The sequence below is a fragment of the Petromyzon marinus genome, chromosome 42 (genome assembly GCF_048934315.1).
Source record: "Petromyzon marinus isolate PM22_M1 ecotype Great Lakes invasive population chromosome 42, UKy_Petmar_22M1.pri1.0, whole genome shotgun sequence".
NCBI lineage: Eukaryota > Metazoa > Chordata > Hyperoartia > Petromyzontiformes > Petromyzontidae > Petromyzon > Petromyzon marinus.
The window spans coordinates 8,844,047-8,857,067 of record NC_133708.1 but is presented as its reverse complement, the minus strand read 5'-3'; the positions used below and the strand labels follow the sequence as shown (position 1 = coordinate 8,857,067).

At 50.1% G+C, this 13,021-nt stretch overlaps 1 protein-coding gene across 9 annotated transcripts in view; it reads left to right on the top strand.

Annotated features, from left to right (window-relative positions):
• Window positions 1-13,021, top strand: part of DOCK3 (dedicator of cytokinesis 3) — a 237,977-nt gene that overhangs the window by 159,302 nt on the left and 65,654 nt on the right. For 6 of the 9 annotated variants that reach the window (XM_032969863.2, XM_032969866.2, XM_076073502.1 and 3 more), the window contains exons 15-16: window positions 8,967-8,984; window positions 12,470-12,594. In XM_032969863.2, coding sequence (XP_032825754.2) covers window positions 8,967-8,984; window positions 12,470-12,594 — 143 coding nt within the window. The remainder of the gene's footprint in view (window positions 1-8,966; window positions 8,985-12,469; window positions 12,595-13,021) is intronic. The other 3 variants (XM_032969867.2, XM_032969868.2, XM_032969864.2) reach the window with 1 other exon arrangement.

Genomic DNA, 13,021 nt, shown 5'->3' with positions numbered 1-13,021 from the left:
AAGTCTACAACCATCTCAACTGTCTTTAGAGCATTTAGCTCTAAGTTGTTCTGGCTACACCAGGTCACCAGGTTGTCAGCTTCCCACCTATAGTCAGACTCATCCCCACCAGAGATCAGCCCAATGAGGGTGGTGTCGTCCGCAAACTTCAAGAGTTTGACGCACAGATGATTGGAGGTGCAGCTGTTGGTATACAGGGAGAAGAGCAATGGGGAAAGGACGCAGCCCTGAGGAGTTCCGGTGCTGATGGACCTGGAGTCAGAGATTTGTGTTCCCAGCTTAACGCACTGCTTCCTGTCAGACAGGAAGTCTGTGATCCATTTACAGGTGGTGTAGGGCACGTTCAGCTGGAAGAGCTTGTCCTGAAACAGGGCAGGGATGATGGTGTTGAAGGCAGAGCTGAAGTCCACAAACAGGATCCTGACGTAGGATGCTGGGGCGTCCAGATGCTGTAGGGTGAAGTGGAGGGCCATGTTAACTGCGTCGTCCACAGACCTGTTGGCTCTGTAGGCAAACTGAAGGGGGTCCAGGAGAGGGTCTGTGATGGCTTTGAGGTGTGCCAGGACCAGGCGCTCAAGAGACTTCATTACCACAGATGTAAGGGCGACCGGTTTGTAATCATTTAGTCCTGTTGGCCTTAGCTTTTTGGGCACAGGGATGATGGTGGAGGACTTGAGACAGGCTGGTACATGGCATGTCTCCAGGGAGGTGTTAAAGATGTTGGTGAACACCGGAGACAGCTGGTCAGCGCAGTGCCTGAGGGTGGCTGGAGAGACAGAGTCCGACCCGGCTGCTTTGCGTGGATTCTGCCTCTTGAAAAGTCTATTAACTTCTCCCTCCTGAAAGGAGAGAATCGTCTCTGTAGTATGGGTGGGGGGTGGGGCCTCTTGGGTGGGAAGGGGTGGTTCAGGACAGTCCAATTGTCTTTCAAATCTACAGTAGAACTCGTTCAGGTCGTTGGCTAGGCGGGAGTCGTTAGTGGTGTGGGGGGTTCTGGGTTTGTAGTTGGTGATCTGCCTGAGCCCTCTCCAGACAGAAGCAGCGTCGTTAGTAGAGAACTGGTGTTTTAGTCTCTCTGAGTACAGTCGTTTAGCCTCTCTCACCGCTTTGCTAAACCTGTTCTTCGACTCCTTGAATCTGTCTCTATCCCCACTCCTAAACGCTTCCTCCTCCAACCTCAACCTTCTGAGCTTTGCTGAGAACCAGGGCTTATTGTTGTTAAAGTTCACCCTGGTACGTGTTGGGATACAGCAGTCCTCACAGAAGCTGATGTAGGACGTCACAGCCTCTGTGAGTTCATCCAGACTATTGATAGCAGTCGTGAACATATCCCAGTCAGTACAGTCTAAGCACGCCCGCAAATCTTCCACAGCCTCACTGGTCCACTATTTAGATGTCCTCACAGCAGGTTTACAGAGTTTTAGTTTCTGCCTGTATGCAGGAATCAGGTGGACCATGGCATGGTCAGAGTGTCCTAGTGCTGCTCGGGGGACGGCGTGGTAGGCTCTACTGACTGTAGTGTAGCAGTGATCCAGAGTGTTCCCTTCTCTGGTTGCGCATTTAATGAATTGTATGTATTTGGGGAGTTCGTGGCTGAGATTACCTTTGTTAAAGTTGCCAAGTACGATAACCAACGAATCTGGATTTGCTCACTCCACACTCAGAATCTGATCGGCGAGCATGCGTTGGGCCTCTTTAACCTGAGGACAAGGCGGCAAATAAACTCCGACCAAAATGAGCGAGGCGAGTAAAACGGTTTACAGGTTATAAAAATTTATTCAAGGAGTGGAGAACAATGTTGCAGAATCACTGTGACATCTACACACCAGCCACTGTTAATGTAAAAACAAATACCACCGCCTTTCGTCTTGCCGGAGAGTGCTATGTCACGATCCGATCTTACAAGATGGAATCCTGCTAGTTGTAGAGAAGTGTCCGGAATCAAATCACACAGCCATGTTTCCGTGAAGCACAAAACAGAAGCTGAAAGAAAGTCTTTGTTTTTTACCATCAGTAGCTGAAGTTCATCCATTTTGTTGTACAGTGAACGTACGTTGGAGAGGAAAAAGCTCGGAAGCACTGTTCGGATCCCGCGTCTGCGTAGCCGTACTAGAGCCCCCGACCGTTTACCCCTTGGGCGGCGTTTCGCTGATTGAGCAAAGACTAGCGCGGCATTGACTAGAATGCCTACTAATTCTGCCGCTGGAAGCAGAAAAGTAGGAATTAAATCCACAGGCGTTGTTTCCCTGATATTTAAAAGTTCGTCTCTTGCTAGAGAACTCTGAAAATCTTGGCAAAACACTGAATTGACAGACAAAACAAGACAAAACAGGGCGCACCGACCGGCTGAGGCTACCATCATCGGCGCCATCTTCGCACCAGCATGGGTGTGCTGAACAGCAGGACTCTCTCACCAGCACTGGTGTGTTGAACAGTAGGCTCCTCTCACTAGCACGGGTGTGATGAACAGTAGGCCTCTCTCACCAGCACGGGTGTGTTGAACAGCAGGCCCCTCTCACCAACACAGGTGTGATGAACAGCACGCCCCTCTCACCAGCACGGGTGTGATGAATAGTAGGCCTCTCTCACCAGCACGGGTGTGTTGAACAGCAGGCCCCTCTCACCAGCACGGGTGTGCTGAACAGCAGGCCCCTCTCACCAGCACGGGTGTGCTGAACAGCAGGCCCCTCTCACCAGCACGGGTGTGCTGAACAGTAGGCCCCTCAACACGGGTGTGCTGAACAGCAGGCCTCTCTCACCAGCACGGGTGTGCTGAACAGCAGGCCCCTCAACACGGGTGTGCTGAACAGCAGGCCTCTCTCACCAGCACGGGTGTGCTGAACAGCAGGCCTCTCTCACCAGCACGGGTGTGCTGAACAGCAGGCCTCTCTCACCAACACGGGTGTGATGAACAGCAGGCCCCTCTCACCAGCACGGGTGTGCTGAACAGCAGGCCCCTCTCACCAGCACGGGTGTGTTGAACAGCAGGCCCCTCTCACCAGCACGGGTGTGTTGAACAGCAGGCCCCTCTCACCAGCACAGGTGTGCTGAACAGCAGGCCCCTCTCACCAGCACGGGTGTGCTGAACAGCAGGCCCCTCTCACCAGCACGGGTGTGCTGAACAGCAGGCCCCTCTCACCAGCACGGGTGTGCTGAACAGCAGGCCTCTCTCACGAGCACGGGTGTGCTGAACAGCAGGCCTCCCTCACCAGCACGGGTGTGCTGAACAGCAGGCCCCTCAACAGCAGGCCTCTCTCACCAGCACGGGTGTGCTGAACAGCAGGCCCCTCAACAGCAGGCCTCTCTCACCAGCACGGGTGTGCTGAACAGCAGGCCCCTCAACAGCAGGCCTCTCTCACCAGCGCAGGTGTGCTGAACAGCAGGCCCCTCAACAGCAGGCCCCTCTCACCAGCACGGGTGTGCTGAACAGCAGGCCCCTCAACACGGGTGTGCTGAACAGCAGGCCTCTCTCACCAGCACGGGTGTGATGAACAGCAGGCCCCTCAACAGCAGGCCTCTCTCACCAGCACGGGTGTGATGAACAGCAGGCCTCTCTCACCAGCACGGGTGTGTTGAACAGCAGGCCCCTCTCAAGACAAAACTGGACAAAACAGGGCGCACCAACCGGCCGAGGCTGTCATCATCGGCGCCATCTTAGAGGAGGTCCGTGACCAGTTTAGATTTTCACCACCGATGTGGCCCTTGAGTGAGAGATTCAATCTGTGGGTTGCCGGGGTTCCTTAGCGCGGTGCAAGAATCGCCGCTCGACCGCCCCACGCACACACAAGAGCGATCGCTCCACCGCCCCACACACGCACGCGGGCGATTGCATCCACGCCTGTGGAGCGGCGATGTGGCCCTAGCTGCAGCGCGTTCAGAATCAGCATTTGTACTGCAGGAGGAATCTGATGAGCTACAAAGCTCTTTTTTTAAAGATGTCCAGTAGTGGCATGGGGTCAGAAACGTTGCAACAACAGATAGTGCAAAAAAACACGACAAAAGTGCAAAGTACAGGGAAGGTAATGCCCATTGAGGTATGAATTTATTTTTCAGAAGTAACCTGGCCACAAATGATAGCTGTATAACGATTTTTCTGTTTGCACGTAGTCACTTTTAAGATGTTTTCTTGTTCATGTTTTTTGTTGGTTCCGGTTGCACCCGATTCAAGAGCCGAATGGCTCACAGGGCTATACCTAATAAATTAAACTGAAAACTGAAACTATAAAGTTGCCTATCACGTGGAAATTTATAGCCAGAAAATTATCAAAAATGATCCGAATGGACGTTCTTCGCTTGTTGCAGAGGTTCACGGTTCGCATCCAGGGGGCCACCCCGATCAATCCTGCCGTGCATGTGTGTGCGTGAAGCATAAAAATACACTCCTCCCGCTTCGCAGCGGATGTTAAAGATCCTTGACAGCGTTCGCAAGAGTCGGCTTTGGGCACTTGCTGGTGTCACGGTCCAAATTTGCTGAATTTTGAAAAAAAATTCCCCTGCAAATTACTCCATAGGAACGTACCGTACATACCAATCGCCATGCCCTGCCACAAAAACTTGGCAGGACCCTCATTAAAAAGAGTTATGAAACTCAGGCTTTCCTTTTTAATCAAAGCATAATAGGAATAATGGCATACACATATACCTTTTACATCCCTTGGGTTTAAGGGAAGACTGTAACCCCCATGGTGTAGACGGTTTTACTCTGTCGCTTGCGCGTGTGAATGTTCTCATTGCTGCACACATGTACGTACGCGTGTGCACATGCATGCGTACATGTGTTTACGTGCGTGCGCGCTTGCCCGATGTGTTAGTTTCCCGGCGATCGACCGCTTGCTCGCACCCCCACCTACGCGTCTCGCATGCAGCAGATATCCCAGCGTGGCATGGCTCTGAAACCCATTTGTAGGTAGTGGACGAGGCATGCCCAGCCCCCGATTATGTCCTGTGTGTGTGTGGACGCGGAGTCTGCTGATAATTTCTCAGCTCCGCGGGAGCGTTCGGTAACGGCACCCATCTGTCGTGGATTGGAACAACAACGAAAAAATCCCTTAGATGAAGGAGTCAGCGTTATTTTAGGCCTTGAATTTTTCCTTTACAAAAACAGCGTTTACTCGCACAGCCCGTTAGTCAATCCACTGCTGGATGATAACATTATTTCGTGCACCGCGATCGCCCATGCAAGCATTTTCGCAGGCTTCTCGACCCTGCCCACGACATCGGGCGCATGTTGAGTACTTTTTTAGCGCGGTCAAACGGAGAGCACAGACCTTGATGCTTCTCTGCTCTGTACCCCGACGACCTGGGTGTAATCTCCAGCGAAATGTCATGAGAAAATTGCCAGAACGTTACGTGCGTTTCAACCTTAGGGTTCACTGATAAAAAAAATCTAATCATTTAGCATATTTTCCCACGTGACAACTTGATTTGATTGGCCGTGTCGGTTGCCGGAGGGTTTAGCTGAAAATCTTAATTACGCCTACACGATCTAATCCAAAAGTAAATAATGACATATATTTTAGAATGCATCATTTAAAAAAAAAATCCACAACATATACCGGATACAATTAAGAAGGAGAATTGGAATTTTAAGAAAATTTTACTTTAAACTTAGTTTGGTCTTTGGTGATTGGTATCAGACGACTCACACACATCACATGTTGTCAGCTCGTTCAGACACATACAGAGGTTATGCCAGACCATACCCAATCAGCACAACACTCGATCTACACGGCCATTGAAATTAACAGTGGAGTATTTTATCAATGCTTTGCTGAACGAGTTGTGGGGGGTTGTTTGACCGTACTTCACCACGCTGGTCAGTGCGGCTTCGGTGAAGCATAGACGTGGGGATGTATTAACGAAATACAGCCGTGGATTTTGTTCCACTGGACTGGCCTCTGCTGCCAGCACTTAGCCCCGTAACGGCCTATACAAGCACGCTGCAGGCTCACTCTTGCTTAGCTTCCGGAGTCTGTGCCGGGTTATAAATATACACTATGTAACACGATTTTTGTTCCTGGGTAATAAGTGTTATTTTCTAATTGCTTATGCCTCAAAAGTATAGAAAATGGCTATTATTCCCTACAAACTTTGCTTTTGTGATTAATGCCAAGCGTTAATACCGCAGACCTCTCTCAACAGTGTGTGCACAGCACGTGGGAGAAGGTGTGGGTAGATTGGCTCCACAAATGGCACGATCGGCAGTCGGGGACTCCGCAAAACTGCGAATGCGCGGAGGTGCAAAACCATCGGATTGCCCGAGGACGGCTGCCCAATACAATGCTCGTACCCTGGTGGAACGAGTGGACCACACTCAGCTACCACCCCAGATGCCGCGGAATGCCCTGAAAAAAATTAATAAAAAATTACATCTGTAGCCTGTTGGGCTTATTTTTTTCATATTTTCAACGCCATATGAGAGAAGTTCGTTCAACGTGCATACAACATTCACGCATGCACACGTTCTAAAAAATATATACACGGCCCTTTTTTGTCTATCGGACTGCCAGACGAAGGGTTTCTAGCGGCAGTGCCGCTATGCCGCATAATTCCGTGTGGGCTGGTGCAGTCGGAGGCGAGGTTGGGGGGGGGTGATCCGGGAGGATTTTGCTTTCACTCAGCGCCACTGATGTTAGCCGTGCCCCCAGAAGTCACGTCGCAGCGTTGCGTTGAACGCCAGCGACCGCAGCTCCGGCCCCACGTTTTTCTTTTATTAACGTAGCAGAATTGACTGTGACTGCAGTTTATAAAGGAGTTCACGTCAGAGGCTGAAACGGTGCCAGAGAGGAGCAGGTGGGGGGGGGCATGGACGTTTGAAACCGCACGCTCTATAAATGTCTTCACTGCTCACTGGGGGGGGGTGGGCGGTGAGGGAGGAATGATATTTGCAGTGCAGCGATTGGGTAAAACCGCAGGAACAGTGACACTCGCTGTGTGTTAAAGGCGCAATCGAAACAAAGTTGTGCACGTGCTCAGTTTGCACATGGTGGCTCCTCAAATGAATGCAATTCCTAAGCAATGCTTGTGTAGTGACATCACTGGATGTCAACATGCTGGGTGCAGTGCCGGCCCTAGAGAGGCACGCTGTAGCGGTGTAGCGACATCGCGGATACCACAGCGGTGTGGGTGCAGTACCGGCCCTGGAGGGGCCCGGTGAACGCTGATTGATAGCGCTGGATGGCACCACGCTTGGAGTGCAGTGCCAGCCCCTACAGGACAGGGTGTGGGAGTGCCGGCCGTAGGAACGAGGTTACTAAAGCCCATGGCACTCTGGTTGACCCGCGAGGACACGTGACCAGTTAAGTCTACAAAGGGGCCCCAAGTGGGTGCTAGGAGTGGCCACGTGGTTGGGACCCAGATTCTTCCCGAGGGTTCTGGAAGGTGGGCGTGGCCAAGGGCGGAGCCGGCCACGCCGCAGAGAATACAAACCGGGTCCCCAAGAGGGACCGGGGTTGTTGTTGTTGTTGTTCATCCTGAAGAAACCCTTCGTCTACGTTCTACGTGCTCCGAGTCTCCAACACGTGGGCCCGGGCCCGAGCTGTTGGTCCCGGTCCGTAGCAGCAGTTACGTTGTAACTAGTGTAGTAACTAGTGTAGTAATTAGTGTAGTTAGCCTGGTGGTCACCACCTGGCTAACTACACCAGTCACGTGGTAACTAGTGTAGTTACTAGTGTAGTAACTAGTGTAGTAATTAGTGTAGTTAGCCTGGTGGTCACCACCTGGCTAACTACACCAGTCACGTGGTAACTAGTGTAGTTACTAGTGTAGTAACTAGTGTAGTAATTAGTGTAGTTAGCCTGGTGGTCACTACCTGGCTAACTACACCAGTCACGTGGTAACTAGTGTAGTAACTAGTGTAGTTAGCCTGGTGGTCACCACCTGGCTAGCTACACCAGTAACGTTGTGACTAGTGTAGTAACTAGTGTAGTAACTAGTGTAGTTAGCCTGGTGGTCACCACCTGGCTAACTACACTAGTCACGTAGTAACTAGTGTAGTAACTAGTGTAGTAACTAGTATAGTTAGCCTGGTAGTCACCACCATAAGTTGTTATTCTGTTAAGGGGATAGTTACCCCGTGTGTTGGAACTGAAAAAATGTGTTGCCTCCAAGTTGACGCCTGCGACTGAGTTGAACCCATTACACTTGCATTAGATGGGACTCCAAAGTGATACTATTTGTGTTTCTGTGTAATAATAACAAATGTCAAAGTGCTATCTTGCCCAAATGTGGTACACATCTCATGTTTACAGCCCTGAGCCACTGGTTGAGATTCCACATTCCTATGGCGGGGGGGGGGGGTGGCGAGTCTATCCATAGGACAACCCACTGTTGACTTTCCCATCAAAACGTTGCACATTTTATAAGTCCTTGAGGAATTCGCAAACCGAGCAATCATGAGCCGCCACACTCGACCGCTGAGCCACCTCTGATAATCTCATAAAATATCGAGGAACTGCATTGACATTGGTGCACAAACATCAATATACATTTTGTTTTTTAGACTGATCGTATTTGCATTCATTTAACATCGATGCACGTTAAGGTTAAAGACACACGCGTGTGTGTCTGCAAACGTTCGCCTGCACAGCAAAAGGGGAGTTTACGTCAGCCGTGGTATTTGCCGGAGAGAGGGCAATTTTAGTTTTTAGTTTTGCGTTTGACCGCTGCAATCGATCCACTGGACACCTGCGAAACTACTGGACACCTGTGCACACGAAAAAAGAGCTTCACAGCTCATCGGATTTCCCCGCCGCTTCAGACAACGGGGAGACGGATCGTCGTTACCGAACGTAGCCCGCGCTGCTGACTGGTCGTCCCCTGCTTTATTTCCCCCCCCCCCCCCCCTGAACCCGTTAGTCCTTGGTCGCATGTGTGGTACAAACTTTAACCACAATGTCTTGCTCTGTTCCCTCCCGTTTATCCCCCCCCCTCCCCTTTTGCCGCCCCCTCCACCCCAACCCCCCCAGAGAAGAAGATTGTAGGTTGTAAGTCTCCCACGGGGCAGTCCTCTCCACGCAGCTCGCCCTAGCAATCAACGCAACCCCTGTGCCAATGTTAGACAGCTGACCCTTGTGAACAAAATTGACAATTTACGGGGACATTTTGTTGGGTGCCCTCGCTCGCAGCTGATGGAACGTTGGCCATTAACGCCTTCGTGCTCACGCCACCCGGTCCGACCGAACTCTCCGAGTAGACCGTGTGCTTCCGGAAGGCGAGAACTTCACTGTTAATCCGAGTCAATGTGCCTCGGCGTTAATGGTTTGCAAGGCCGGGGCCTTACAATCCAGAAGTCACGGGGTTAAAATTCCATCTCCTGGCGTGGCAGTTGAAACAAAAATGGGGCAAGTTTCTTAAACCCCCCCCCCTCCTCCCCCCGCCCAACCCCTCTCTCCCCCCCCCCCACCCCCACCCCCGGCCTCTGTCCACCCAGCAGTATGATTGGGTTACGCCACAGTCAGTCGATCGGCGGCGTCACGTTTGGTGGGGTAAAGTGTGGGTATTCCCCACCTCTTCCAAGGCGTCTGGTCAGCTTTGAAGAGTCGGCCAAAAAATACCCTCCAGAGCTCCGCCTATTGGAGACCCTTCTGCCAGCAGTGACTTGATCAAATGATTTATCTTCACCGACGATACCAGAGTTCACGTCTAATTGAGCACTGAAATTATCATTTCTGCCTTGCTGCGTGGGAAAGAGGCCACATATTTTCGTCCCCCCTCCCCCCCAGTACAAGCATTTTGAACACCCACAGGGCACCCAATGGAGTTCCTCAGAATATTTCCCAATCGTCTTTTACACCTAAACAGAACTGACCGGTAAACGGAATTGACATTGAAATGCACACGTACGTACATGCAGTGCGTATGTGTCTTTGGGATTATATTGACACACGCACGCAACAATAGGAATAATAACAAAGTGAAACCCCGTGTATCCGAGTACTGCATCATTATCTTAATTTCATTAATATTTTGTAAGAATAGCAACTGCAAAAAGCATAGAACCGGGCGAACATTCGGCACAACCCAGCATTAGCACAAACTCTTAATTGTGATCTAGGAAACAACAGAGAGCCATGGCAAGGGAAAGGTATAGAAGTCAAAAGAAGAACGGAAGCGGTTGTTTAACATCTTCACACTTTTAAAAATCTCATTCCTGACTCCCCCAAAATGATTGAGCTCTCTCAGCTAGACAGGTCCATCTTGACCGATGAACTAGAGCCCTCACAGGCAATGTACATAACAAAAATTCACGTGCACACTCAGACTATTTAGGAATTCAAGATGTAATTCAATTTAGTCGGCAACGTGTAACAGAGCCGGCGAAATGCAATGGGCACGAGATTTCAAGTGCAGGTAGGAATAAATTCTGCTTCGTTCCTCGGCCGCGATGACGGAAATTTTAACAGAGAGAGGTCGGCAAGGGGATGGGAGGAAGAAGAGGGCAAGAGTGGAGAGGATGAGGAGGCGATGGAAAAGGAACAAAGCGCTTGTCCGGCAGGGTACCCACGATGGAGAGTTTAGTTTTCTTGCGGATGATTTAACTTACCAAAAACACTTATCACGTTCCGAAAGTTCCCATCTTGCCACCCTCGCCCCCCACGATGTGATCAAAAACGGCATAGATTTGTGGACGGCATTTCTCTCCTGTTTGCTCGAGGAAGAGTCGAATAGCTGGAAACTGGCACACACGACGTATTTGAGAGTGGCAACGCCTCACTTGTCAGTGTAGTAACAACAATAATAATCGCTTGGGTAAATGGCATCATAATAAAAAAAATATATATCTATAGAATTAGCCTCTCTCTTGGCCAAATCCTGGTTAAAAATATGCGAGATACACGGAGTTTCAATGCGCACGTGCATGTACGTCTGCGTGTTAACGATAAATAAATCTATTTTAAAATATGTGTGAAAGACCTTTTTTTGATCAAAATGGCTCTCATCTCTTGTCAAGGTTGTACAGCATTGGTACACGCTTTTTAAAAAAATTCATTTTCCCGTTCCTGCCCTTCTGATTAACATGCTTGCTTCTGATTAATAGATATAACATTGACTTTCATGTTTCCTCTTTAATCTCATGGAATATGCCTCACGCGATAATTTTTTTCGTGATTATTGCCACCCACGCTCTGTTAATGAAACGGGTTGTTTTTTTTTTAAAGAAAAAAATCACACCGTTAAAGAAATAAAACGATGCTAACGACTGCGAAACCATATTCTTAGTTTTTTCGGTAAAGTCACGTTGAAGAGAAACAACAAAATAACAAAATATATATAAAACAATAATTTTTTTTTTTTTTTATTGTTTTATATATATTTTGTTATTTTGTTGTTTCTCTTCAACGTGACTTTACCGAAAAAACTAAGAAAATGAATTACTGCAGTCACGAAAGCTTTAAATCAAGACTGCGAAACCATCGCGTGTTCAGCCAATCTCACTTTCAGAGTCATCAAAGACCTCTGGAACACTTTGAACGGAAACGGCCTGAATTTGCTTGCAATTCTCTGCAGACATTGCTGATATACTTTTAGAATGCCATTTCTCATGCTTGTCATCGTTTCACAGAATTCCAACGATTGCGGGGCTGTATGTTCACATTCTTTCGTTTGTGTTTTTTTTATGTTTGGTGTCATGTTCATTCGTTGTCTCGGCATGTGTTCCACTGTCATTTGTATCTGTGCGCGCGACCCGAAAAGCATTGGTGGTCAGTTACTGATGTTTTGCTTTCAGTAACGACGCACGCGGAAATATTTGGTTTCGAAGTGGCTCCCGTTAAGACTAATTACATTTAACGGAGCCGAACGTTATTAAGTTACGTCGAAGAGGGGTTTTTGTTTTTGTTTTATGTATATAAAAGTTAAAATGTGACCGTAGTGAAGCCCTGTAAAGTTGTTTGAGTGAGCGCGGTGAGCAAAGGTTGAACAATGCCGTAGATTTGGCGGGGCCGCAATTCTAAAAGCGCAAGACCATCACCCAGGGCGCTCTGTGTCACCGCCCTCTGCAGTTCAGTTTTTGCCAGCAGTGGGCGATGTTGCAAAGTGGCTTCACCCAATTAAGTAACTTTGACGGTCATTCTTACTAACTTGGCAAAAATGTGTAACCGTGACGCCGGCACACAACGCCGTACTCAGGCTCGATTTTAACGTCGCGGGATCTCTCGCGCCCACGGCGAAACAGACGCCGTGGGGTCGTTTGCGTTTGACAAACCCCCCCCTGCCCACCACCCCCCCCCCCCCCCCCCACCACCGAGGCATTAACCAAGCTCACTCGTGCCCTCCGCTCGCGGGACCTCCGTTTATTCTCTGGTGAGCGCCTTTTTCGGGGCGAGCGGCAAAGAAGCGGCCAGCCGATAGCAGCCCCCGTTAGCTTTCGCACCGTTCGGTGATCCCGCTTGGGCCTCTCGTCGACGACGCCGGCCGCCAGCGTCTTCCCCCGCCGGCGTTGACCACGGCGCGCGATTTGTCTGCCCAGGCGACATCCGCAACGACCTGTACATCACGCTGGAGCGCGGCGAGTTCGAGCGGGGAGGCAAGAGCGTGCAGAAGAACATCGAGGTGGCCATGTTCGTGCTGGACGCCGAGGGAGAGATCCTGAAGGTGATGCTCAAACGCCCCGCTGGCGTTTCGCTGCCTTTCCCCGTTGCGAGACGTTTGCGAGTCGCAGGGTGCGGTTGTCCCATTACACGGCCGAACCTCGGAGCGCGCCAGCGGTTCGGCGTTCATTTGAATTCGAGAGGCATAGCGCCCTTGTTTTTTTTTTTAAAGACGTCGTACTCGCCACAGGGAACCGTAGCGACACGGCCGCCACGCTTTACAATAGCTGACGCCGAACTGCGGCACACGCCTCGGTACGTCTTCCGACCTGAAGCCGTACCGATAAAGTTGTTTTATTTGAGTTTTTCTTCCGATCCCATTCCGGTGACAAACACGTACATCACCGGAATGGAAAAACGAATGACGTACGCATTAGTGCACGTATGTACGTCATCGGAATGGGAAAGGGTTAAGGTTAACGCTTGGGATT